We start from the raw sequence: 25742 nt of genomic DNA, 5'->3' as shown, positions 1-25742 counted from the left end.
GTCTGCAAGTTGTACCAATCCAATTCTATTCTTCTATAGTTTGTCTAGAAGATTCGGTGCAAGAGTCTTTGAGTTCAATTCCTCACATAAATGAAGGGTTCGCTTGCAGTGTTTAGAGACAGCTGCGACTACAACAGGTGATGAGCCATTTTCAGCTGCCTCAAACACTCGGTGCCTCGAGTCACCCAAACTTTATTACACATGCGTCAGATCCTGGGAGGAGAACAAATGCTTAGTGTAGTTAGTCATACTTGGAAAAAAAGTGCAAAACAGGACATCTTCGTACCTTATTTACCCCTACAAGTTTTATAGTAGTAACATAAAGGTACATATTACTACTCTAAGGTACTAATATGAACCTTTTAGGGGTAGACAAGCTACAAAGTTGTACTGCCCCAGAGACAAGCTGTTGTACCCCTAAAGGTACAAAGATGAATACTTCCTAGTTAATTGGGGTCAATACAAAGACAGTTCAAAATGATCAATTGAACTTCATTGGAACATGGGTGCCATTCAAAAGGATGTGTAAACTTGACAATCACAAATACACTGGACTCCATGTTTTTCCAAACCTAGCAAATGGAATTAAGATCTCAGGGCTCAGGGGAGAGCGGCAGTCAGACTAGAGACACTATTACTAAAATTAAAACAGACAGAAAGGTGTTGGGGGAAGGAGTCATGTGTAATTTAAGTCAAAGCATAAGGGGCAGATGTGTGAGACTGTTAAAGCATGAGGAGATATCAATAACAGAGATACATGACTAAGGGTGTATTCACACCGGCCTTGTTTGGTTCGATTGAATCGAACTCTAGTTCGTTTCCACCCTTGGTGCGGACCTTTTGGGCAGGTGTGAATACAGCAATCGAACTCGGGTGCGGACCAAACAACCGAACCGAGACCCAGCTGAAGAGGTGGTCTCGGTACGCTTCCAAACGAACTCTGGTACGGCTCGTTTACGGTGTGAACATGAACCGACCCAATTGCAAGAAAGCACTGCGCCTTTGAGTTATAAGGCTTCCGTAGTCGGAGTTGCGTTATGGGAAAGTGATCTGTTGTAGCCTACTACATTACATCTGTTGCGCGTCTTTCTGCGCGTCGTGTGTGTGCATCATTGGAATGGAATGAATGAATGAGTGTGTGCATAAGGACATTCACATACAGAGCGTTCTCTTTAGTCTAATCGCGCATAGATGCAAAAAAAAGCATTTGCAGTTCATATAATGTAACGATAGTTACAATACAAGGATGATGCTGCGTTCATTTACGTTAAGCCTTTTTTGCCCTTCTTGATTTCCCTACTTGAGAATCCTTGTCCAATGAATGGACGACCTTAGCACACGTGTGGTTTTGTTTACAAATTTTGGTTCACTTGCAAAAAGAGCAGTGTGAAAGCGAACCGTACCAAAAAAAAAAAATATTTATTTGGTCCGGACCAAAGCAAGTGAACTATCGGACTTTCCTGGTGTGAATACACCCTAATATACCAGCCTAATCTAATATTTTAAAGGTGCTATATGTATTTTTTAGCGGCCTCTATCGGTGATGTTTCAGATTGAAACCAATTTTTACAAGAGCGCGCGTGCTCGAACATGTTGATCCGTGTTTTCGTCCTGAGTCGATCCGATTCACGTTTGGCCTGACGAGCTTCAGCAGATACATTTTTGTTTAGTTTTGTATATTTATGTGGAGTTTGTGTTGAGTGTGTGTTGTGCTGGAGGCAGGTCGTGTTTGGGTGTTATCAGACTCATGTCGTTCGCTGCAGTACCATCGCATAGACTGTATATAAGAAGGAGAGAGGCTCGGGAGCGCGCGTGCACGTCACATCCGATGGCTTTCGCAGAAAATCCGACCCGGAGACTTCACATAGAAATAGGTATACTGGCCTTCAGAGGTAATAGCAAAACCAGACAAGTGGATCATTGTAATGTGTGATTACAACCCCTTCACACAGAGGCAATAAAAAAGGATTCATTTTAGAAGAAAAGTTACATATAGCACCTTTAAGACAGATAGACTTTAGCTATGGTAAGTTTTTTTTTGGATGCTGCTTTCTTAGAATTTTTGGGTTGATTATCTTGGTGCCCAACTATATTTAACCAAATTTTTCATGCATATACATTTTTGTGAAAAGATAACAAAGATAACAAAGAAAGAGGTTTTGCCAACATATTGGTGTAGTATGGGCACAGTAGTAAGAAGCTAGCTGGATTATGCTAAGACGCCAACCCTTTACTCCAATTAGTCACATGAACAAAAATGGCAGGTCAGGACTGCATCCCATGCAACTGCCATTGAGATGAATGTGAATGCTAACGGATAGACGTCTAAAGTATTATAGTCATCTTTGGACATCACAATACCACAATGTGGTTTCTTTCCAGAAGATGGCAGTGTCTAACCACAAGAGAACCACATGTTTCCTCATTATAAATCTATTATAATACAGAGTTCTGTAAAAAGGAGCACAAATCCTCCTTGAGCGGAAAATTAAATACAGCATCATTTAGTGAACATGGGATTACAGAACTTTTGAATTTGTTGACAGTGTAACAGCCAAGCCATTTATCCACGTACAAAATATTTTATTACAAAAAGTACATACAGTACGAGATAAAAAAAACTTTCACTGATACTGAAAACATTTCAACACAGTTCTCAAAATCAAGAACACATTTCATTTATTACGTAAATGCCAATTCAATTAATGTTGTTTAACTATAACAGTGTACAATATTGCAAATTCACAGTTCTGCTGGTTGTGATATGAAATGATACGCTTTCTCGATGAGCTACTGTTGCATAACAATGTCCCTTAATAAATGTTCTTTCCTACAACATGTTTATGCTTTGGGTTTTTCAGTGCAGGTCCGTCGTGAGGAATTACAGACAAAGGAAAATGTCTCCACAGTTGATATCAGCCTCCTAAATGCAAAGAAAATAGTGTGACTAAATGGCAGGAACTGGTGTCCTTTTTCATTTGCTGTAATATTTACTTATCAGGTGTGCATTTTACCTGCTCTCACGACCACACATGTCCTCTTGCACTCTTCTTCTGTGTCAAAGCGGTTCCGGTTCCCATCACAGCCTCCATACCAGAACTGTGCGCAGGCGTTGGCCTGCCGGTCGTAGTACCATCGGATGTTATAGTCCCGACAAGGGCCCTGATCCAGGAGCAGCTCACAACGGGGGTCCAGAGACACAAACTCTGGACATAGATGTAAAAACAATGTTTAGCAAGATTACATTTCAGATCCTGTCTGGTGGGCAATGTCTGAGAATATGTCACTTGCTTTTGTTATTGGGCGAATTCCAAACAATGTTTTTGTTCCCTTCACAAAGCTGGTGTTTTTTTCTATATGCATGTGTTTTCTTTAGTTGCTGCACGTTAACCTCTCTCTGCCACCATAAATGTGACTAAATGCATGGTCCAAAGAAGAGATGGCAATTTTTTTAGGTTTTAATTCCGATAGGATTTCGCCCTAAGTAAGTAAGTAAGTAATGAATGAGTGACTACAAAATCAGGAATTTGCCGTCTTGGGAAAAATATATCTTTGTATTTTTATGTACACCAAATTTCAAATGTACGGAAGCGTATTGCATTCACTTGAAAAAGAAAAATGTACTCTGCTTTTCTGAATTAATGAGTTAATTATCTCAGAATTACAAGATAATTTTTCATGGAAAAAAGTTTTTGCTCTGTTTTTCTGAATTAACGAGTTAATTATCTCAGAATTACAAGATAATTTTTCATGGAAAAAAGTTTTTGCTCTGTTTTTCTGATTTAACGAGTTAATTATCTCAGAATTACAAGATCATTTTTCATAGAAAATTTGTTTTGCTCTGTTTTTCTGAATTAACGAGTTAATTATCTCAGAATTACAAGATAATTTTTCATGGTAAAAAAGTTTTTGCTCTGTTTTTCTGAATTAACGAGTTAATTATCTCAGAATTACAAGATAATTTTTTATAGAAAATTTGTTTTGCTCTGTTTTTCTGAATTAACGAGTTAATTATCTCAGAATTACAAGATAATTTTTCATGGAAAAAAGTTTTTGCACTGTTTTTCTGAATTTCTGAGTTTTTGAGATAATCAAGTCATTAATTCAGAAAAACAGATAAAAAAAAAAAAATCCATGAAAAATTATCTTGTAATTCTGAGATAATTAACTCATTAATCCAGAAAAACAGAATAGATTATTTTCTTCAAGTGAATGCAATACACTTCCGTACAAATGTTTGGCATCTGTAATATTTTTTTGTGTGTGTGTGTGTAAACCGTGATACATTTTTTCAGGATTTCTTGATGAATAGAAGTTCAAAGAACAGCATTTATTTGAAATAGAAATATTTAGAAATATTATAAATGTCTTTACAGTTACTTTTGACCAATTTAATGCATCCTTGCTGAATAAAATTATTAACTGAAAAAAAGATATATATAAAAAATGTTACTGACTCCAAACTTATGTGTATTTGGTATTGTATTAGTGAGTGTGTCATGTGTTTACCTCTAGGTAACGGTGGTCGTGGCGCTGGTATATACAGCACTGAGGATGATGACGAGTTCACAGTTGTTGATGATGATGATGTCCCTGATGAAGGTCTGATATTTGTGGATGTCCCAGTAATTGTTGGAGTATCTCCTCTACCGCTGCTCTGCTCTGAAGTGTTTGGTGTCTCAGTTACACGCTCAGCCTCCTAAGAGAACACACACACACACACACAAAATTAGAGCACAAATATAAAAATCCATTCATTATCTTCAGTGTACTAACCTCATTAATGTCTGGACCAAATGTTAGAGCAAACGTTTCTCCCTTCCCGCGCTCTTGAGTAACAGTGTTCATCCCAGATTGTGATCCCTTGTTCTCTCTGTTGCCTTCATTTATGTTGGTGCCAGAATTATACCCGCCGTTCCCATTGATGCGGTTGCCATTAATTCCATATCCGTTTTCAAAACCATTAATGCGACTGAAGATGAGTGCTCCGTTCTCATCCTCACAGAGCTGATTGACTAGTTTGGACTCCAGAGCTGTGTGAGGGACAATTAAAAAGAGGGGGAAAATGGGAAATATATTATTTCATTTAAAATAATTTTCAGTCAGTAAATTTCATAAATAATTACAAAAATGGCAAGTAACACATTGAATTAAACATGAAATGTTAAAGTATAAAGAATTAAATAATATTTTCCTGTAAAACATACTCCAAAAATCTTTGTTATATTACAAATTATTATATATATATATATAGAAAATAGTATGCTAGAGGTGTCAGAAAAGTACACCTATCATTTTTTCCTATGCTTTTTTCCCCCATGTCAACAACCCAGTGTGCTAACAGTGTAAACATGCAGCAATTTTTAAATGTATGTGTTTAAATCTAAAAATTAATAATAATGATATATAATGTACCGGTAATGAAACACAACTATGAATGATTCTAGCATAATTCTGCACCACATGATCTCTCTATTGTCCCTGTTGGTAACACTTTATAATAACTGCATGCTATTAATCATTTGTTAAGCATGAGTAAACAGTTAGTTCATCATTTATAAAGCATTAATAGACATTAATAAGCAGTTTATAAATACAGCTATAAACACTTTTTTCTTGATTTATAAGCTAATCTATAATGCGTTTAATAATTGTATTTTCATAGTTTGTTAATGATCAATTAATAATTTCTAAATGAAGTATAGCATGAGTTGTCAGTCATTCATAAGATCACTTAGAAAGTGTAAGTAAAAGTAGTAAATACAGGTAGTTATAAAGCATTTAGTTGTGGTCAGTTAACTATTTTGTGAGCTAATCTAAAGTGAGGACTATTCATGCCTTGTAAAGCATTTATAAAGAAGATTTGAAGGCGCATCAATCTTCTAAACAGTAAAATGTAACAAACACAACACAGTGATACAGAACATAGAAATATTTAACAGCCTTTAAATCTCCTTTATAAATGCTTTACAAGGCATGAATAGTCCTCACTTTAGATGAGCTCACAAACATAGTTAACTGACCACTATTAAATGCTTTATAACTACCCGAATTAACCCTGAATTACAGCATAAATACATGTTAATAAAGCATTTATTAACACACTAAGTAACCATCACTATATGTCTGAATAATAAGATGTATGAATGTACATTTAAATAGTTTATTAATCAATTACTTACACGTTCTAAGTGATCTTATGAACCACTGAAAACTCTTAAGTAACTGGTTTATAAAAAATGCAATTATTCATTTAGAAATAATAAATTGATCATTAATAAAGGATGAAAATACAATTATTAAATAAATTATAGATATGCTTGTAAATCAAGAAGAAAGCATTTATAGCTGTATTTATAAACTGCTTATTAATGTCTATTAATGCTTTATGAATGATGAATTAACTGTTTACTCATGCTTAACTAATGATTATTAGCGTGTAGTTATTATAAAGTGTTACCTATGACGTTTTTACACACAATCATAAGTAAAAATAAAAAGAGATGTGAAAAAAAAAATCATGCACATATTGACGGCAGACTGCACACATCCATACGTACAGTATTCAAAGGGTTACCATCACCAGAGAAGTACTTTCATACAGTTGAAGTATGTGACCTGGCATTCAGCCTCAAGCTTGCTGTCTCTATTACCTGGCAGGGTGTTGAAGTCGTCTATGTAGTACATGTGCTCAGTGTCAGGGTCCGACGCAATGAGATTAAGCTCCTGGAGAAACTCTTCCTGTGTCGGATCACTAATGTTAACAATCCCCAGCGCGTACATCTCGATGTTGGCTGCGTGCGCCTCTCTAACAGCGATCTCCAGCTTCACAGGCTCACGTTTATCTGTCTGCCCGTCAGTGATGACAATGGCAACCTTCCTCACACCCGTCCTCGCGCTGTAAAACGCTTCGTGAGTTGCTTTGCGGATGGCAGAGCCGGTGTACGTGCCCTCGCCCATGTAGGGAACCCTGCGTATGGCTTGTTTAACATCTTGTTTGGTCATGTAGCGAGCGAGGTTGAACTCAAGCTGGACCTCAAGGCTGTAACAAACGAGGCCAACTCGAGTGGCATTACGTCCCACGGTGAGTCTGTCCACTAGTGCGGCCACAAAGTCCTTTATGATCTCAAAGTTTTCAGGCCCAACGCTCTCAGAGCTGTCAATCACAAACACCAGCTCCATAGGACGCTCTTTACATTTGACTCCACAGCCTGAAAGACATGTATATTTCATGAACTTAAAACCAGTGAGACTGGACTAAAATTAGGCTATATTATATACCATTTAAAAGTTTGGGGTCAGTAAAACGTTTTAAAGAAATTAATACTTTTATTGAGCAAGGATGCATTAACTTGATCAAATGCGACATTAAAGACATTTATAATGTTACAAAAGATTTAGATTTCAAATAAATGCTGTTCTTTTGAACTTTCTGTTTAGTAAGGAAACCTGAATAAGTTATCACAGTTTCAACAACAACATGTTCAACATTGATAATAATAAGAAATGTTTCTTGAGCAGCAAATCATCATATTATAATGATTTCTGAAGGATCATGTGACACTGAAGACTGGAGTAATGATGCTGAACATTCAGCTTTGATCACAGGAATAAATGACATTTTTCAATATATTCAAATCATTAGCTAAAACTAAAACTATTACAAACATTGAAATGAAATAAAGCTGAAATAAATATATAAATATTAGTTGAAAAACTTAAAGTAAAGTAAAATTAGACATTTTGGCAATAAACTGAAATAAGTTTACTCTGAAGCACTAACATTTTTAAATGCAAATAAATGAAAACTAAAACTAAATTAAAACTGAAATAAAAATAAATTTAACCTAATATTAATATTTAAAAAAAAAACGTATACAATGACAAAAGCACATTTGTATTTCCAGAAAACAAAATTAACAATAAAAAAAAAAAAAAAACTACAAGCTAATGTTGTGGCAAAACTTCTGTTAAACATCATCACTGCGTAAGAGACACTCAGAGTCAAATTAATAAAAAGAGAAGTATTTATTCTTGCAAGAATAGGTTCAGTCCCAAACACACAGGAGTTCAATCTGTGCGAGAGGAGTGACACCCAACAGGAAGACATGAGACAGTCTGTATACTCTTTTCAAGGTTCCTCCTCACCCGCTGTACCTTTCACCCACTCAGATAAGGTCCTTACTGCTGTTTAGTCTCTACTTAAAGACACAAACTGGTACTGAAATAAACTGGCCAAAACTGGCTGTCCCTAAGGTCAATTGTTCTGTCCCATATGTTCCTGAAACGTCACGCACAAGCACGTACACACATATATTTTACACATTGAATAGGTTCTCTCTCTTATGATATCTGTTAGGGATCAATGACTATTAAAATTTACACAACACTAATTCAAAATACTAATAAACTAAAATAAGACTGATTCAAATAGAAACATTGTAATAATGTTTCACAATATTTCAGGTTTTACTGTATTTTTCATCAAATAAATGCAGCCTTGGTGAGCAGAAGAATCTTTTTTTCAAAATCATCCAAAAAAAATCTTACCGACCTCAAACTTTTGACCGATACATAAAGCCTATTACGTTGACGATTAAGTGTAATGTGGGATGCAACATACCACAAATCTCCCTGATCATTCTGATGATGTCGTCCCTCTAAAAACAAACATCATATTTGAATGAGTGAAATATGCACAGTGTGTTTTGAATTTTGTAGTATGATGTGAAAGACATACCGTTAGCCCAGAGTCTCCTTTGATTCCTGGTCTACCCTAAAAAAGTGAGTTATAATTAATGACACTACTGAGATTTATTTTTATAAACATCATTTTGCCTCTCTTTTACTCAGCTGAAATAATAAATGATGACTATATGGCTCGGTTCCACGACTTACTTTGCAGTCTACTATATTTAGGCTGCATCCTAAATGAAACAGAAACTCATGCATACAGTGTAATGACCGATTTTAAAGCAACACCAAGTAACTTTTCCTCTGCGGTCGCCCTACAGGTTGGAAGTGGAATTGTCCATTACCGCTGTGGTAAATAATTTAGCCTAGCGCAGCCGACTGTCGCACACCAACGCATTCTCATCCCAAAGCGTAATATATTGACTCTTTTGCCAAAGCGTCTATATCCAACGCATATGGCACCCTTTAGCGTCAATATAACACGCTTCGGTTTTGGGTAGGTTTAGGTCTGGGGTAGTGTTAGGGTTAGACCACTAGGAGGCGCCATATATCTGCGTCTCATATGACGCTAAAGGGTGCCACGTGCGTGGGATATAGACGCTTTGGCAAAAGAGTCAGTATATTACGCTTTGGGATGAGAACGGGCTCCGCACACACACTCGCTGTTTATCCAGCGCCGGCTTTGGAATGAATGATGTCCACAGACGAGCTAGAGTGTGTTGCATGATTTCGTGAAAGTATGATGTATTGCGACATCAGAAACGAAGAAAAACTAAATAATGACTATTGTAACGCTTGACGTGAAGCAAGTCAAATTTGTAGTTTTCTTATGTCTCATTAGAACTACAGAAACGCAATCTTACACAGCGTGGTTATAGCAGATATAGGAGCGCAAAGCGAATGCAGAAGTGCCTTTCACCCTGTTACGACTTAATGAACCACTGGAACCATTTTGGAAACATTATTTTAAAGGGATAGTTCACTTTAAAATTAATTTTTGGTATGTTTTAGCTTACCTCAAGGGCATCCAAGATGTAGGTGTCTTTGTTTCCGCAGTAGTTTCAATTTTGATATTTTCAGGTCAAACCGTTCTTGTCTGTCAGTCATATAATGCAGGTCTATGGTCACCACCTCAAAGAGCATGCACAGAGAAGTCCAAATTAAACATGATTTAATGACTCGTAAATGTAAGTACACATTGATGGCCTAAGACACGAAATGAGCGGTTTGTGTGAGAAAACGAACAGTATTAATATCGTTTTTACCTCTTGTAAACACAGCCACGTCCAAGTGATCTGAGGGCGCCGGCGCTTCGGTCTGCGCAAGCGCTGGAAGTGATCTCTCTCGCGCGTGTACGTCACTCATACAATTGTTTTATTTTTTTTAATTGTTTTCTTTTCTGACGGTTTAAACATCCCGGATAAGCGCAAATTAGTACCATTTTAATTAGCAGTCTTACCTACAATCTCTGTTCTGTGTAAACAATGAGTGACGTACACGCGCGAGAGATCACTTCCAGCGCTTGCACAGACCGAAGCGCCCGCGCCCTCAGATCACTTGGACGTGGCTGTGTTTACAAGAGGTAAAAACGATATAAATACTGTTCGTTTTCTCACACAAACCGCTCGTTTCGTGTCTTAGGCCATCAATGTGTACTTACATTTACGAGTCATTAAATCATGTTTAATCTGGACTTCTCTGTGCATGCTCTTTGAGGCGGTGACCATAGACCTGCATTATATGACTGACAGACAAGAACGGTTTGACCTAAAAATATCAAAATTGAAACTTCTGCGGAAACAAAGACACCTACATCTTGGATGCCCTTGAGGTAAGCTAAAACATACCAAAAATTAATTTCAAAGTGAACCATCCCTTTAAGGTAAAAAAATCTTACTTAGTGTTGCTTAAAATTCTGTTAGCGTCGAGGTTAGTTTACTAACTGTTTGTCCAGGAACGCCAGAATCTCCCATGTCACCTTTAACTCCCTTCATCCCTCTCTCACCCTGAGCTCCACGATCCCCCTGAGAAACACGAATGGACCTCGCATTACAATATACGAATATTCAATCATGTTACATAGATTATATGACAAAACCTGAGACCTTTGACCCCGGCATTCCTTCTCCAAGAGGTCCCCTTGGCCCGGTTACACCCTGCGACCCCTGATCTCCCTGTTATAGAGTATATAAGATGTGCGCTTAGGTTTAGATATAGATATGTGTTCAACTCTTTATGAAGTGTGTATGCCAGTGTCTCACTTTTGGACCCTGTATGCCTTGTCCTGGTGGCCCAGTTGGCCCAGGAGGTCCTGGTCTTCCCATGTTGCCCTGAGAGAGAGTATTCAGCATAAAACAAAAGTTAAAACACATTCATGCAGAGATAAAAGCAGAACTCGGACATCTGGAATGACGTTTATGTTACTGGATTACATTATCTGGATTTGTTGGACATATGTAAAAGATTTGAAGCAGGTGCATGTGTGTATCTGGTTGTGAATATACGATCATGGATACGGTACTATGATAAATGTGGCGTTAAGATGATGTGGTAATCGATGAAACCTTTGAGGAATGGGATGTATTCCAAAGAAAGTTTTTATTCGTGTGCTTTGGCATATACAGTGTCTCCAAAAAGGTATTTAGATACTTAAGACACACTTAAAAGATGTCTGAATATTATTGCATCAGATAACAAAACAAAGTAAGTGGCATTTATTTTAAAGAAATTTAGATTTTTTATTTTTTTTGATGAGAAAAGCACCATTTACATTTGTTTGCAGATGGCACTTTAATATTTTGTACTATAAAATATAAATTATACACAGCTCAAATATTGGTGGTTGATAATATTGTTTTAATGTTTTTAATAAGTCTCTTCTGCTCACCAAGGCTGAATTTATTTGATCAAAAATACAGTAAAAACAGCATTTAAAAATAAAAACTATTATTGCAATTTAAAAGAAGTCTTTTCTATGTGAATATATATATATATATATATATATATATATATATATATATCCTGTGATCAAAGCTGAATTTTCAGCATCATTACTCCAGTCTTCAGTGTCACATGATCCTTCAGAAATCACTCTAAAAACATTTATAATTATCAATGTTGAAAACAGTTAATGCTTTATATTAACATTATTTCAGGATTTTGTTTTTTAATGTCTTTATTTTCACTTTTGATGCAATTTAATGTGTCCTTGCTTAATAAAGGCAATTATTTATTTAATAAAAAAATCTTACTGACCCAAACTTTTTAATGGTAGTGTAAATATTACATTAACATAGAATTTATATTTTATATTTTCACATTTTAAATTAATTTTACTCATTTAATTATAACGTCTGCATCTTAACCATCCAATTTAGAAATCTGATGGCACAATGGGAGAAGATCGAATGCAACAATGTGTTAAATCAAGACTAAGAAGGGCTGAGAGAGATTGACAAGGGCTAACACATCATCACTATCAGACTGTGCTTGATGACGTACAGGTGGTCCTTGCAGTCCTTCCCCTGGAGGTCCAGGTTGGCCCGGTAAACCTCTGAAGCCGACATCACCCTGAGACACGGTCACGATAAAATATCTGTGTTTACACACTATATGTCCATAATATTCATATATATGATCTGCTTTAGGGTGACACATAATAGCAAACCCACCTTTGGTCCTGGTATCCCGATGCCCTCTTGACCATGTTCTCCTGGAAGACCAGGAAGACCGGGAGGCCCCTGAAAAGGAAGCCAACAAACAAATGACACACACAACAACAACAAAATATAGCCTCACGCTGAATAATGAAGATTTCTATCTATGATGCCATGAACATGTCATTTTGTGGATGTTTTACGTACTGAGGGTCCAGGATAGCCGTCGCCTTTAGGGCCGCTGAGACCAAGAGGACCAGGGTCACCACGATCACCCTGAGAAACAAACGAATTTTGATCAAGAACTGACATCATTTTGTTTTACAATTTTAACAATTAAATGTACCTTTGGTCCAGGAAGTCCATATCCTGTCTCTCCTACTAACCCGGGTGGACCTGATGGGCCTGAGTCACCCTACAATGAGACATTATAATGTTATTTTAAAGATTTCTAATTTTTGTTTGGAGTCTCCTACAATAGATTCACATGCATCCAAGGTCAAAAACACTTTAATTTTCTCATAATATGCATTGCACATCACATCATTTCTCAAAGAGTCTAAAAACTGTCTGATCAATAAGTTAGACCTCGTTTGATGGGGTGGTGATGGCGCAGTGGATAAGACACATGTCTTTGGTGTGAGAGACCCGGGTTCGAATCCACTGCGAGACACCAATGTGTCCCTGAGCAAGACACTTAACCCCTAGTTGCTCCAGAGGTGTGTGACCTCTGACATATATAGCAATTAGGGGTGTAACGGTACACAAAAATCACGGTTCGGTATGTACCTCGGTTTTAAAGTCACGGTTCGGTACGTTTTCGATACAGCAAAAAGAAAGAAATGCCAGAGAAATTTCTTATTTGTTAAAAGAAAAAAATATTTTTAAATAACTGAGTTTTCCTACATCTTGAAACTTTCAGGTTTATAAATGGGGGTCATCTTTGAAGGATGAACAAATAATGTTTTGGTCATCACATTAAAAATAACATTTAAATATATATATATTTATTTATATATTATTTGAGTTTTGAAGAGCTGGAAAAAGATGTGTGAAGTACTTGAAAGCAGTTCACTATTCCAGCCAAACTGGTTACAGTTAGTGTTACTATATTAAATCCATGGTGAATGTTGCTGGTCTGTGGACGTAAAGTATTAGTTCATTCACGGCACAATGTTTCTCCTGGTGTCCACGTCAGCGCTGTTTGATCTAGAGATCTACGGTTAATAACGGAGAAATGTGAATGCTTCTCACTAGATCTCGCAGTGGTGTTATTACTTCAGTGGCGAATTCAAATGTTTTCTTTACTGGATCTCTTAGCGCTGTGTTGTAACAGTGTCGCTTGATCGAGATGGGCTCGCGCTGCACAGATGTTGCTGGTCAAACGATCCGTGAAGCACAATATAATGAGTAGCGCAGTTTCGTTCCGCTTTCATTACGTTTGCCATTTGATGTTGCGCAACGTTGTGGTGGTCGCGCCAGCGCAAATTTTGTCGGCAAGAAAAATGGTCCAAGGAATCGTTCGGTTTGTATGCGTACCGAACCGGAAGCCTCGAACCGAAACGGTTCAATACGAATACATGTACCGTTACACCCCTAATAGCAATTGTAAGTCGCTTTGGATAAAAGCGTCAGCTAAATGAATAAATGTAAATGTTTACACTGCAGGTCTTGATGCCCAATTCTGATTTGTTGCCTATATCCGATTTTTTTTACCGTCCGTTTACACGTTCTTTAAATTGTGACCCATATCCGAGTCATGTGTTTACACTTGACTGAAACATCGCGCATGTTTAAAGGGGTCTTCTTGCTCAGATGGACGAACGCGCAGCGAGATCTCAGGACAGGTGGGAACATACAACATGATCTCATAAAAAGTGAGTATCTATAGCACAAATTTTAATTTCTCATGCCATTTATACGCCCAAAATAGTTTTTGCTTGCAAATGATATGCACTGTAAACGTGCGTATTAAACGCCATAAAGTGCGTATCATGCACGCAAAAACTATTTTTGGCGTAAATGGCACTTGAAAAAAAATCGTGCAATAAACGCACTTTCATGAGATCGTGGCGGGCTTTAACGAGGAGCAGTGGGTCCGAAATTTTAGGATGAGCAAGCCAACCTTTGATATGTTGTGTCAACGTGTGTCCACATTCCTCTACTACGACGACACACTGTTTCATCGGGCCATCCGTCCATCCGCAGATGCGCGTCGGGGTTTCTCTCGTCATTAAACCGCGGAGACGCAGCCTAATGCCTCGGAAAATCCGATCTGCCTGTTTACATGACAGTCGCATTGGCACATATCCGATTTACATCTGATTTATTTCCACATATGAACGATGCCTGAAACCGATCTCGAAATATCCGAATGCATGCGTTTTTTTCCTGTTTACACTGTCATAGAACACATCCGATCTGTGTCGCATACGAGTAAAAAATCGGAATTGGGTCACATTTCACTCACAGTGTAAACGAGGCCTTTGTCTCTCTAAACCCCTCCTTTATGAGAGTCTGCACTGATTGGTTAGACAGCCCAATCTGCTATGATTGGTCGACCGCTTACAGCGCGTGTTGGAAACTAAATTAAACTAAACTAAAAAATTACCATATCTGAATTTCAGCTCCGGAGGCTTCCTCAGAGCTTGATACACAGTGATATGAACAGTAACAATGCCGTTGGTTTTTCCATATCAATTATCCTTCTGAAGTTCATGCAAAGTGGATTCGCAGCTGAAAGCATCATCTACAACTAAAGTTTTGAAGGTCAAAGTAGACATTATTTGCGGGCAGCCAATGAAAACCATAGGCTGGCATTATGCAAATTTTTTACATTGTTACGAAGGTTTGTAACAGGAAGTGAAACTGAAATTGATGACGACTCGTTTCAGCAGTTCAGAATCGATTCTTTCTTTTAGAAGACAATCGTCGTGCACTTTTATCTTTAAAACTTTGCAGACCTTTTACATTCACAAACAGCTCAATTACACACTACATGAAAGGTAAAATTCGAAAAAGCAGATATAATTGGGCACTTTAAAGTCCCCAAGATATCAAAAAGTTTTTTGGGGCTTTTAGTATGAAAATCTTGGCCGTACGGTTATCTATAAGCTAGTGAGCGCCAAAACAATCACAAAATTTGCATTTAGAAGGCACAAGCATTCAAAACTTACAGTCTCTCACTTCCGCCAATATTTTGATGACATCACTCTGTCTGCACTTCAGCTTCTGATCAGATTTTCTGTCCAATCAACAGCTCTCTAGAATCTGAAGCCCCGCCCCCCTACACTACAAATAGACGCTGAAGCTGCGGCTAAAATCGGACACTTGTTCACACAATTACTATTTTGAATGGAACATAATGCACTGTATAGGGCACATATGCACTATATAATGGCACATAAATGCACTATATATATATATATATATAAAATACCGAGCTGTGATTAAAACAAAACACTATGGGCTATTTTAAATAGCCAATAGGTGGTGGAGGAGGTGCTCGGTATGTCCCGACATACTGTGTATTTGATAGGTTTTCTGTATATGTGTGTGTGTGTGTATATATATATATATATATATATATATATATATATGTGGGGTCCAAAAGTCTGAAAGTAACTTTAAATGTAAGTTTTCTTTGTTTTATAGTGCAAATACTAGGGCTGTAACGATACACCAAACCCACGATTCGATTCGTATCACGATTTTTGACCCACGATTCGATTCGTATCGCGATTCTATCACGGGGGCGGGGCTTGAGGGGGCGGGGCTTGTGGTGAAAAAAAGAGATTTTGAGAGAAGAAAAAAAATACCGGTATTTTTATTAAATAACATTAGGAAAAACCTGTATAATCTAAACACCAAAGAACAATAATAACTACGCAAATTATTATACTATACTAGGCAGTGTAGGCTGCTGCTTTTGGGCTATGTTCTGTACTCCAACTAAATTGATTTCAGGATGGTGCCGTAGGATATGCATCTGCATGTTGGACGTGTTGCCGGTCAATTGAGGATTAATTTAATGCACTTTCTGAGAATTTATATTTCAAGTTTTGGCTGCAAATTTCACGTCCATAATGCTGAAATTGCCAAATTTTAAATCATTTATCCTCAACTAGTTTTGTGGTGTAGGTCTACGTATTTTATAATGTTAACTTCAAATAATACTAATAGTAATTTAAAGATGTGGTAGTTCTCATGGGCCTGAATTTCGTTTTGGAAAATTGGGGGGGGGGGGATCCCCCCTTAGATTTTCCAAACAAAATTATTACATTTATCTTGCCTAAATGTTTGCGCTCACGCTCATTGCATTTTTACAATGGGGTAATAGCCTATTGTTGTTAAGAATTTACACATCACAAGGAAGCTTGATTTAAATTGTTTAATTCAATTGAAAAAAGTAGCACAAATAAATAAAATAGAATAAAGATACAAATAAAGACAATTAAAGAGAAAAGTTTTTGAATAGGTCTAATAGTAACGTTATTCATATACAGACACTGAATAAAGTAATAAAATGGAAAATAACACCGGGTAGTATTTTAGTCCTGAATAAATTAAATACATAGGCTATTAATCCTGATTCCTTTAACTTAAAGCCATCTTTTGTTGTTTTGACAACAAAATTAATGACAGACACATATGACTGCCGTCACTTTAAGAGCTAGTGCACGGATCCTGTGTTCATTATACTGCATGCGTTTTATGCTTATTAAAGACAAAACCGACTATATTTAGAGTATAGCCTACTCACAAAGACCGAAATTGACAATTTTGCGTGTTAAAGCAATATAATCCGCGAAAAATAGTTACTAGCCAGCCAGCTGTTTTTGAGGCGGATTTTCTATGAATGTGTGCATAGAAAATAATCTCAGAGACCGCGCGAGCACTGATTAGTTTAAAATCGCTTGAATGTTTAAACTGGTAAGACTTAAAAAGACTTCAGTCACGATGCACTGCTGGCCCGATTGTGCAAGTGAATATTCCGTCATGTCCCGACCTTACAGTCTATGGTCCCGACTCCAAAACGCGAGTGTGTATGATCGCCGCAGCGCTTGATGCCTGCCTTGCACAAAACATTATGAGAAGAGATTGAAGACGCGCGGCACCGCTGAACACTCACGCTGTTTGTGAAATTGCGTCTGGAAGATAGTTGTTAAAAGAATGATTTGATTTTATTATCTGTGTGGATTACAATTGCGGGAATTTCCCGCATTATAAATGGGAGACCTGCGGGAATGATTAGAATTATGCGCAATACCCGCGCCGAAATTCGAGCCCTGGTTCTGGACAGGAAGGATAACTCTGGGAGTTGGAAGGGGTGTGATCGCGATTCTGCCTTCTCACATCGCGATACAGGATCGTGGACCTGAGCATCGCGATTTCGATTTTATATCGCGTATCGTTACAGCCCTAGCAAATACCCAAAAACTTTTTAAAAGCGTTTACTTTTGGTCCTGGTATTGCACGTCCCGGTAGTCCAGGTAAACCCAGTCGCCCAGGGGTGCCAGGCTCTCCCTACAGAGACATTAATAAAAAACAGAATGAAAATTATTTTAGGTATTTTTACCCTCAAACTCATTTTGTATGATATGATATACCAAAAGACAAAATATTCCAGATTCACTGATCTCACTCACCTTTGACCCTGAGGGTCCAGCTATTCCTGATGGCCCTGCTAACCCACGGACCCCCCGCTGACCCTGATCACCCTGCACAACATCACATTAACAAAACACTACATCAATAAGCATCAAGCTGGAGTTCACAGTAAAACACCATACTGAAACAAGAACACACAATCATTTTCATTTCATGGGGTCTTCAACCCTGTAAAGCCTACCACATTAAATAAAAGTTCATATTAAACAGTTTGTTGAACCTTTAGACAAAAAAAAAAAAAGTTTTTTTTTTGTTGTGTGTCATATTTGATACATCAAACTTTTATGGCTCATATAGCATGTGACCAAAAAAGTAAGATAAAATTATGATAATGATCTTTATAACAGTTTAGCAGACTACTTACCTAAAATACATATAAATACCAGATGTCATTCAATATTCCCAATAATATGTCCCGGTAAAATTATAATTTAAATGCTTAGTTTTATGATCAAAGCTCTGTAGTTTTAATTGTGGATGGCAAATCATATAATGCAATGCAATGATAAACAAATAAACAAATAATTAAAAGCCTGATAGATCATATTTGATAATCAAATTTCACCATGATGTTTCTAAAAAATGATGTATAGATAATCAATTAAACCAAAGTCCAGTCCAGTACGCTTTCATCTTGAAACATTACTAACAATATCAAAGATTTCACAGCAAAAAGAAAAGTGAACCACAACCTGAAGGTGGACATTTTCACAATAACCGGTCCACTAAAAGGCCTATTTATTTGCTAAAAAAGTATGAACTATCAATCAGACGCCAGAAAACATGTAGTAGATTTTGTGCAACACTAGGTTTTACAGCAAAGTTTTGATCATCCTGATAATTAAGAGGGCTTAGAAATGTGCGCATTAATTATGATACAGTAGGCTTTATAGGGTTAAGATGATTTTAGAAAGGTAAACATATTACACAATAATTGACAGCTACTGGGAAGAGGAAGGACCAATACTAAAGAGAGGAATGTTTATTCTAATCAATTTCTTTTCAATTATTATTTTTATTTAATTTTTTTGTGTGCGTGGGAGGGTTCTGGAAGGGTTTAAATTGAGGCAGTCTGTAATTTCTTATTTTTAATTGAATGTATCATTATGTGTTGTCTTGTTAAATACCAAAAAAAAAAAAAAAATTTTTTTAATTAATTTAAAAAAAGAAAGGTAAACATGTGAGGAAAGTGAAAGAGATACTTTTTCACCCTGGATGCCCACTCCTGCGGCTCCTTCAGGGCCCCTCGACCCAGAGGCTCCTGGTTCTCCCTGAAATACAAACAGAGATACAACAATGAGTGTCTGTTTCTGATGTGTTGATGCTGAGCAAGTAAATGTCTCCCTGACTCAGGTGAGACTGGTACCTTCTGTCCTGGAGCTCCATCTTCCCCAGGTAATCCTGGTAATCCTGAAAACCCTGGAGCTCCAGGTTCCCCCTACACATGGATATAGACAATACTTGAAAATCAGGATCATTAGGAGTTCAGCATACACATATATACACTGTAAAAGCCAACTACATTCTTTAAAGGGGTCATATAATGATACACAGACTTTTTCAAGTTGATTGTACTGAAATGTGTGTTGGCAGTGCCTGTACACAGCCATCATATGATGATAAAAACCCATCCAGTGTTTTTGTTTTAATCTCCTTATATGTTTTCCCCTGCCTCAAATCGAGCCGTTCGACCGTGTGACGTCACACGCTCGGAAGCCCCTCCCACGATTGTTGATTGACAGCAGCGTTTCAACACAGACCCGCCCTCGCTCGTGAGCCAGCTGTCAATCATAGTCGGCGCGGACCGGCGCGGTCATTGTTGATATGCTGGAGCACTGTCTATGAGCAGAATGGCGTCTAAGCGATTGTGGTGTTCTGTTCTTGGGTGTAATAACGAACACAGTCATTTTAATGTTCCTAAATCCGAACCGCTGAAGACGCAGTGGCTGAGTTTGTTTTCGAAGGGAATATTCCCCACGAGCAACGTCAATGCTCTCATGTTTGCGCGAATCATTTCTCAGCAGACTGCTTTATAAACGAGGGTCAGTATAAAGCTGGTTTTGCTAAGAAGCTGCTCCTGAATGAAGGATCGGTACCAGATATTCGTGTTCCTGCTGAACCTCTAGAAGAACTGAAGTGAGTGTAACGTTTTATTAAACTTTATATTAATATTAATCTTTGCAAATCGCTTGCACGCTTCACGATGAATGCGTCGGTTTACACTCAGGGTACATTATGGCATGTTTTCTATGTACGATGTTCTCAATATAATTCATAATCCCACGTTTATAATGAACAACGCGTTATGGTTATTGTGCTACAAACGGTGTATGCGCAGAATAGAGAGGCGGAGTCAGCAAAGCTCATTATCATTTAAAGTCATATACACTGAAACGGCGTGCTAAAAACAGAGCTGTTTTTGACCAGGTAAAATAAGTGTTTTCTTACAATACTAATGAGAATTTTTAATTAAAGTATATTACAAAGTTTTCATTTAGACCCTAAAGAATCATACTAGCTTGTACAAAAATGGCATTATTTGACCCCTTTAATCAATGTCTTCAATGTCTTTTTTTTTTTCTTTGGCCTTTAACACCAGAAGTTGATATTTTGTTTATTTTTACTTTTTTAAGGCTTGGCTGTTTTTTGTTTTTTTCATATGTGTTGTTTCTTAATTTGTTTTATATTGTAGTTTATGCTTTGTATGAGTTATGTATTGTGTTTTTGTACACTGTTTTTGTATATTCTTCTGTACAGCACTTTGGTCCACTTCAGTCGTTTTAAAGTGCTTTATAAATAAAGTTTGATTTGATTAATGTGCATATAAAAAAACAAATGTTTTCATGTTGATTGTAGATTTAATAGTAAAGTGAAGAAAACGTACTTTAGCTCCCGATTCTCCTGCTCCTCTCTCTCCTGGTGCGCCACTCTCACCTGGTAAACCTTGGTCACCCTTCAAGAGCACATTTGCAAACATACAGACGTTACCACATGTTATCAAATAACGTTTATCCAGGACCTAATACTGTTTGGCGACTGTGTTTATAGCATGATGGGAATAGCACTCTTGCCTTCGATCCCGGGTAGCCCTCACCCGATGGGCCTCTGCTTCCCGGGGGTCCACGTGGTCCTTCCACACCCTAAAACAATCAGCATGTGAAAAATGATCAATGCATTCTTAGCTATGGATATACAAAACGTTTTTATGCCATCATGCACAGATCATAAGTTTGTCAGCACCTTCTGTCCTTGGATGCCTTCTCCAGGAAGCCCAACTGGACCTTGAAGCCCAGGAGGACCAAAATCACCCTGAAGGGAATAAACATAAATATGGTCAGTGCCACGCATAAGTAAATTTATCACCTCATGTACAATCTAGTTATTAAAATGATTTGGAATGTGTAGTAGATACAACATTGATATTATTCATATGTCTTGGCCACAGGCTGAGAACTGACTGCACTGCATGCTGTGACATGTTTCTCCAAACATCCACAGAGAGGGCTTCAATAATGCAAATTGAGCAAATAAGAAGAGCTGGGCGGTATGACGGAATATATCGTGGCGACGGCATAAAATGTCTATCGTTAGAGATTTCGCTACATCGTGTATATCGTGGTGTATAAAAAAAGTATAGGAATAGCACAGCCCTATTGACACTTTAGTGATGAAACGCATGAATGGGACAATAAAGATCGGGATGTACTTGATGTTAAAAAGATGTTAGTAGTGAAAAAGAACTGACTGGCACACTGATAAAGTGCGCGCATAGAAAGATGCCTCTCTCAGAAAGCGATCACGAATTTGGGACGTCCTCGATGTTAAAAAGAGTGCAATATGCTGTGAAAAAGAACTGAACGAATTATGTGAAAATGCACATTATGTGGAGTATTCATGTAAACACAGCCGATTATATCTCAAGTGAAAGTAATCGGATGTGTATCAGTATATGGATCTGTGCAATCGGTCTTAAAGTGACAGCAGTCTAATATACCTGCTGCTCTGTGACATTAATGTTCAACAAACAAGAGAAAATCACTCACTGCTCTTGATTGAATCACTTTTGTAGCTTTAATAAGAATAAATTTATATTTAATTCATACGGTGAAGACTATGCAGTATTTTATTTTTACATTTGATTATTCATTTTCTGTACTATTTCTAACTGCATGTTAAATGCATCTATTGTACCTGAAAAACTTAATTTGTTTAATTTTTATTGTTTGTAAATTGCATTTAAATAACCAAAACAAAATAAAAATAACTATATTGTGATATACACTCACCTAAAGGATTATTAGGAACACCATACTAATACTGTGTTTGACCCCCTTTCGCCTTCAGAACTGCCTTAATTCTACGTGGCATTGATTCAACAAGGTGCTGAAAGCATTCTTTAGAAATGTTGGCCCATATTGATAGGATAGCATCTTGCAGTTGATGGAGATTTGTGGGATGCACATCCAGGGCACGAAGCTCTCGTTCCACCACATCCCAAAGATGCTCTATTGGGTTGAGATCTGGTGACTGTGGGGGCCATTTTAGTACAGTGAACTCATTGTCATGTTCAAGAAACCAATTTGAAATGATTCGAGCTTTGTGACATGGTGCATTATCCTGCTGGAAGTAGCCATCAGAGGATGGGGGCATGGTGGCCATAAAGGGATGGACATGGTCAGAAACAATGCTCAGGTAGGCCGTGGCATTTAAACGATGCCCAATTGGCACTAAGGGGCCTAAAGTGTGCCCAGAAAACATCCCCCACACCATTACACCACCACCACCAGCCTGCACAGTGGTAACAAGGCATGATGGATCCATGTTCTCATTCTGTTTACGCCAAATTCTGACTCTACCATCTGAACGTCTCAACAGAAATCGAGACTCATCAGACCAGGCAACATTTTTCCAGTCTTCAACTGTCCAATTTTGGTGAGCTCTTGCAAATTGTAGCCTCTTTTTCCTATTTGTAGTGGAGATGAGTGGTACCCGGTGGGGTCTTCTGCTGTTGTAGCCCATCCGCCTCAAGGTTGTGCGTGTTGTGGCTTCACAAATGCTTTGCTGCATACCTCGGTTGTAACGAGTGGTTATTTCAGTCAAAGTTGCTCTTCTATCAGCTTGAATCAGTCGGCCCATTCTCCTCTGACCTCTAGCATCAACAAGGCATTTTCGCCCACAGGACTGCCGCATACTCGATGTTTTCCCCTTTTCACACCATTCTTTGTAAACCCTAGAAATGGTTATGCGTGAAAATCCCAGTAACTGAGCAGATTGTGAAATACTCAGACCGGCCCGTCTGGCACCAACAACCATGCCACGCTCAAAATTGCTTAAATCACCTTTCTTTCCCATTCTGACATTCAGTTTGGAGTTCAGGAGATTGTCTTGACCAGGACCACACCCCTAAATGCATTGAAGCAACTGCCATGTGATTGGTTGATTAGATAATTGCATTAATGAGAAACTGAACAGGTGTTCCTAATAATCCTTTAGGTGAGTGTATATCATTATCGTAAAATTTCCCATATTATGAAATAAGATTTTGGTTATATCACCCACCCCTACAAATACATTAAAAAAACTTTTTAGAGCTAAGAATATTTCAAATGTGGATGAATACTGAGAAAGGAATCTGCATCAGTGTTTTCTGAAGAAAACTAAACTTCTAGCATCAGCAGCTTTAGGTTACAGTAAACCCATGCATGAGATATGAGTTGAGAGAGAAAGTGATTAAAGGAATAGTTCACGTAAAAATAAAAATGATGCCATCGATGTGTCATTGAAAACCCATCTATTTGTTTTACCTTGTCTCCTTTAATGCCAGGACCTATTGGTCCCCTGGGTCCTTTCGGCCCCTCCAGACCCCTCTCACCCTGTAAAAGACAAATGTTTAAACCATCAAATAATTATTATTTCTGAAATTTACCAGCAATTTCTGAGTTCAAATTGTCTATCAGCGTATCACTGTACGGTATCCGAGTAGTTGCTACGTGGTTGCTAAGATGTTCTGGTTGTTAATAATGGTTACACCACTAGTCAAAATCACTCATTCTGCCCTGTGCCAACACACTTCAACTGGAGCGATAACAAAGCCAAAGTCATGGGTTTGATTCCAAGGTAACACTCACTAAATGCACTGTAAGTCGCTTTGTATAAAAGTAGGGCTGCAACAACTAATCGATAAAATCGATAATAATCGATTATGAAAATCGTTGTCAACGAATGTCATTATCGATTAGTTGGTCTGCTTACGTCACGGGGAGCGTTTACTGGTGATTGGTTGAAACAGGCCAATCAGGATGCTCTCTGTCTTACACGCGCTTCATGAGGCACACACGCAAGGTCTCTCTCCCTCCGTTGCTCTGCCGCGCGCTCGCGCTACACGGTTTGGAGCACAGTCTCTTCTGTCTCGCATGCGCGCTCTTGCTTGCGCGCTCAAATCCCGGGAGTTTGAACTAATTTGCGACCATCAGGGAGCCGCTATCAATATGCGGGTGACTTCCAGAACTTCCGGGAGACTTGGGATGTCTGTATTTTGCGTCTCGAGCATCAAGTTGCACAATCAGTTCGCTCGCAACATAAGTGATGGATTAAAATAGTGCTACCGCAGAAATATTAAATTAAAACGTTTTTTACAAAGCGAAGCACTAAATATAAAGGCAGTTAATAACAGCAGCAGTAAATTACTGTTTTTTAGTCACTGTACTCAGTGATTTTCAGCGAATGTTTGTGCACTAATGCATCATTTTTCCTGTCTTTTTTAATCAAGCCTGTTAGCTTGCTGCGTACCTCCATAACTTTCTCTTTATATAGCATTTGTCTACTATTAAGTTTTAATTGTTTTTCAAACGCGATCTACTGCGGCTCTATGTTCACACGCTTGTTTTCAGTCTTTCTATATTTATTTTTTACAAATTATCCTTATAATTCAATTAATTTTATTAATAAAAATTAAATGAATTATATATTTGAGATGTTTTTAGTTTATATCTTCACATCTGAACAACATGTCTGTAAATTTGTTTTAACAAAAATTGTGTTAAAACAATATGTTGGATATCAATGTTTTTGTTTTTTTTGTTTTTTACATTAGTGGTTGTCAACTTGCCATCAGCAATTATCATTAAAAACAATGCAAATTTTGATATTTGTAAAACTCAATGTGTGGCTTTTGCACTTTTTAAAGTACACTTTTACACATAAATATCCTAATTTAGGGTTTTATGTAACACTTTATTTTACGGTGTCCTTGTTACATATGTTACATGTACTTACTCTAGTAATAACAGTAAATTGTGCATAATTACATGCAACTAACCCTCAACCTAATCCTACCCTATTCCTATAGTAAGTATATGTAGTTACTTAATATTACTCTGTACTTAAATATATAATTACACTGTAACAAGGACACCTTAAAATAAAGTGTAAACGGATTTTATTTAGTCATAATAAACAAAAAATCTAATTGAATTTTTTTATCCGATTAATCAATTAATCGAAAAAATAATCGTCCGATTAATCGATTATCAAAATAATCGTTAGTTGCAGCCCTATATAAAAGCATCTGCCAAATGCATGAATATACAGTATCTGACACACCCTGCATTTTTCACACGCAGAGTCAAACAACAGCAGGATTGATTATGTTCCATTATTTCATGCAAAAACTGATGAAAGGATGCTGGATCACTCAGGAATATAAAATGAAGTCAAGGTTCA

At 37.5% G+C, this 25742-nt stretch overlaps 1 protein-coding gene across 1 annotated transcript in view; it reads right to left on the bottom strand.

Moving 5' to 3' along the window:
* Positions 1–2659: 2659 nt before the first annotated feature.
* The window catches only part of col28a2b (collagen, type XXVIII, alpha 2b), a 46380-nt gene continuing 23297 nt past the window's right edge, over positions 2660–25742 (bottom strand). Inside the window, exons 15-36 of the mRNA XM_056266025.1 lie at positions 23825–23893; positions 21261–21329; positions 21092–21160; positions 20905–20973; positions 19387–19458; positions 19223–19291; positions 17999–18070; positions 17808–17876; positions 12697–12765; positions 12558–12626; positions 12366–12434; positions 12196–12264; positions 10956–11024; positions 10800–10868; positions 10638–10718; positions 8741–8776; positions 8624–8660; positions 6654–7211; positions 4777–5033; positions 4510–4699; positions 3015–3206; positions 2660–2923 (exon numbers count right to left, since the gene is read on the bottom strand). Of these exons, the coding sequence (XP_056122000.1) occupies positions 2916–2923; positions 3015–3206; positions 4510–4699; positions 4777–5033; positions 6654–7211; positions 8624–8660; positions 8741–8776; positions 10638–10718; positions 10800–10868; positions 10956–11024; positions 12196–12264; positions 12366–12434; positions 12558–12626; positions 12697–12765; positions 17808–17876; positions 17999–18070; positions 19223–19291; positions 19387–19458; positions 20905–20973; positions 21092–21160; positions 21261–21329; positions 23825–23893 (2331 nt within the window). The 3' untranslated portion in view covers positions 2660–2915. The remainder of the gene's footprint in view (positions 2924–3014; positions 3207–4509; positions 4700–4776; positions 5034–6653; positions 7212–8623; positions 8661–8740; positions 8777–10637; positions 10719–10799; positions 10869–10955; positions 11025–12195; positions 12265–12365; positions 12435–12557; positions 12627–12696; positions 12766–17807; positions 17877–17998; positions 18071–19222; positions 19292–19386; positions 19459–20904; positions 20974–21091; positions 21161–21260; positions 21330–23824; positions 23894–25742) is intronic.

This window comes from Rhinichthys klamathensis, unplaced genomic scaffold (genome assembly GCF_029890125.1).
Source record: "Rhinichthys klamathensis goyatoka isolate OS25496 unplaced genomic scaffold, OSU_Roscu_1.1 h1tg000244l_1, whole genome shotgun sequence".
In the NCBI taxonomy this organism is placed as follows: Eukaryota; Metazoa; Chordata; class Actinopteri; order Cypriniformes; family Leuciscidae; genus Rhinichthys; species Rhinichthys klamathensis.
The sequence above is the reverse complement of the archived record's forward strand: the minus strand, read 5'-3'. Positions and strand labels throughout refer to the sequence as shown.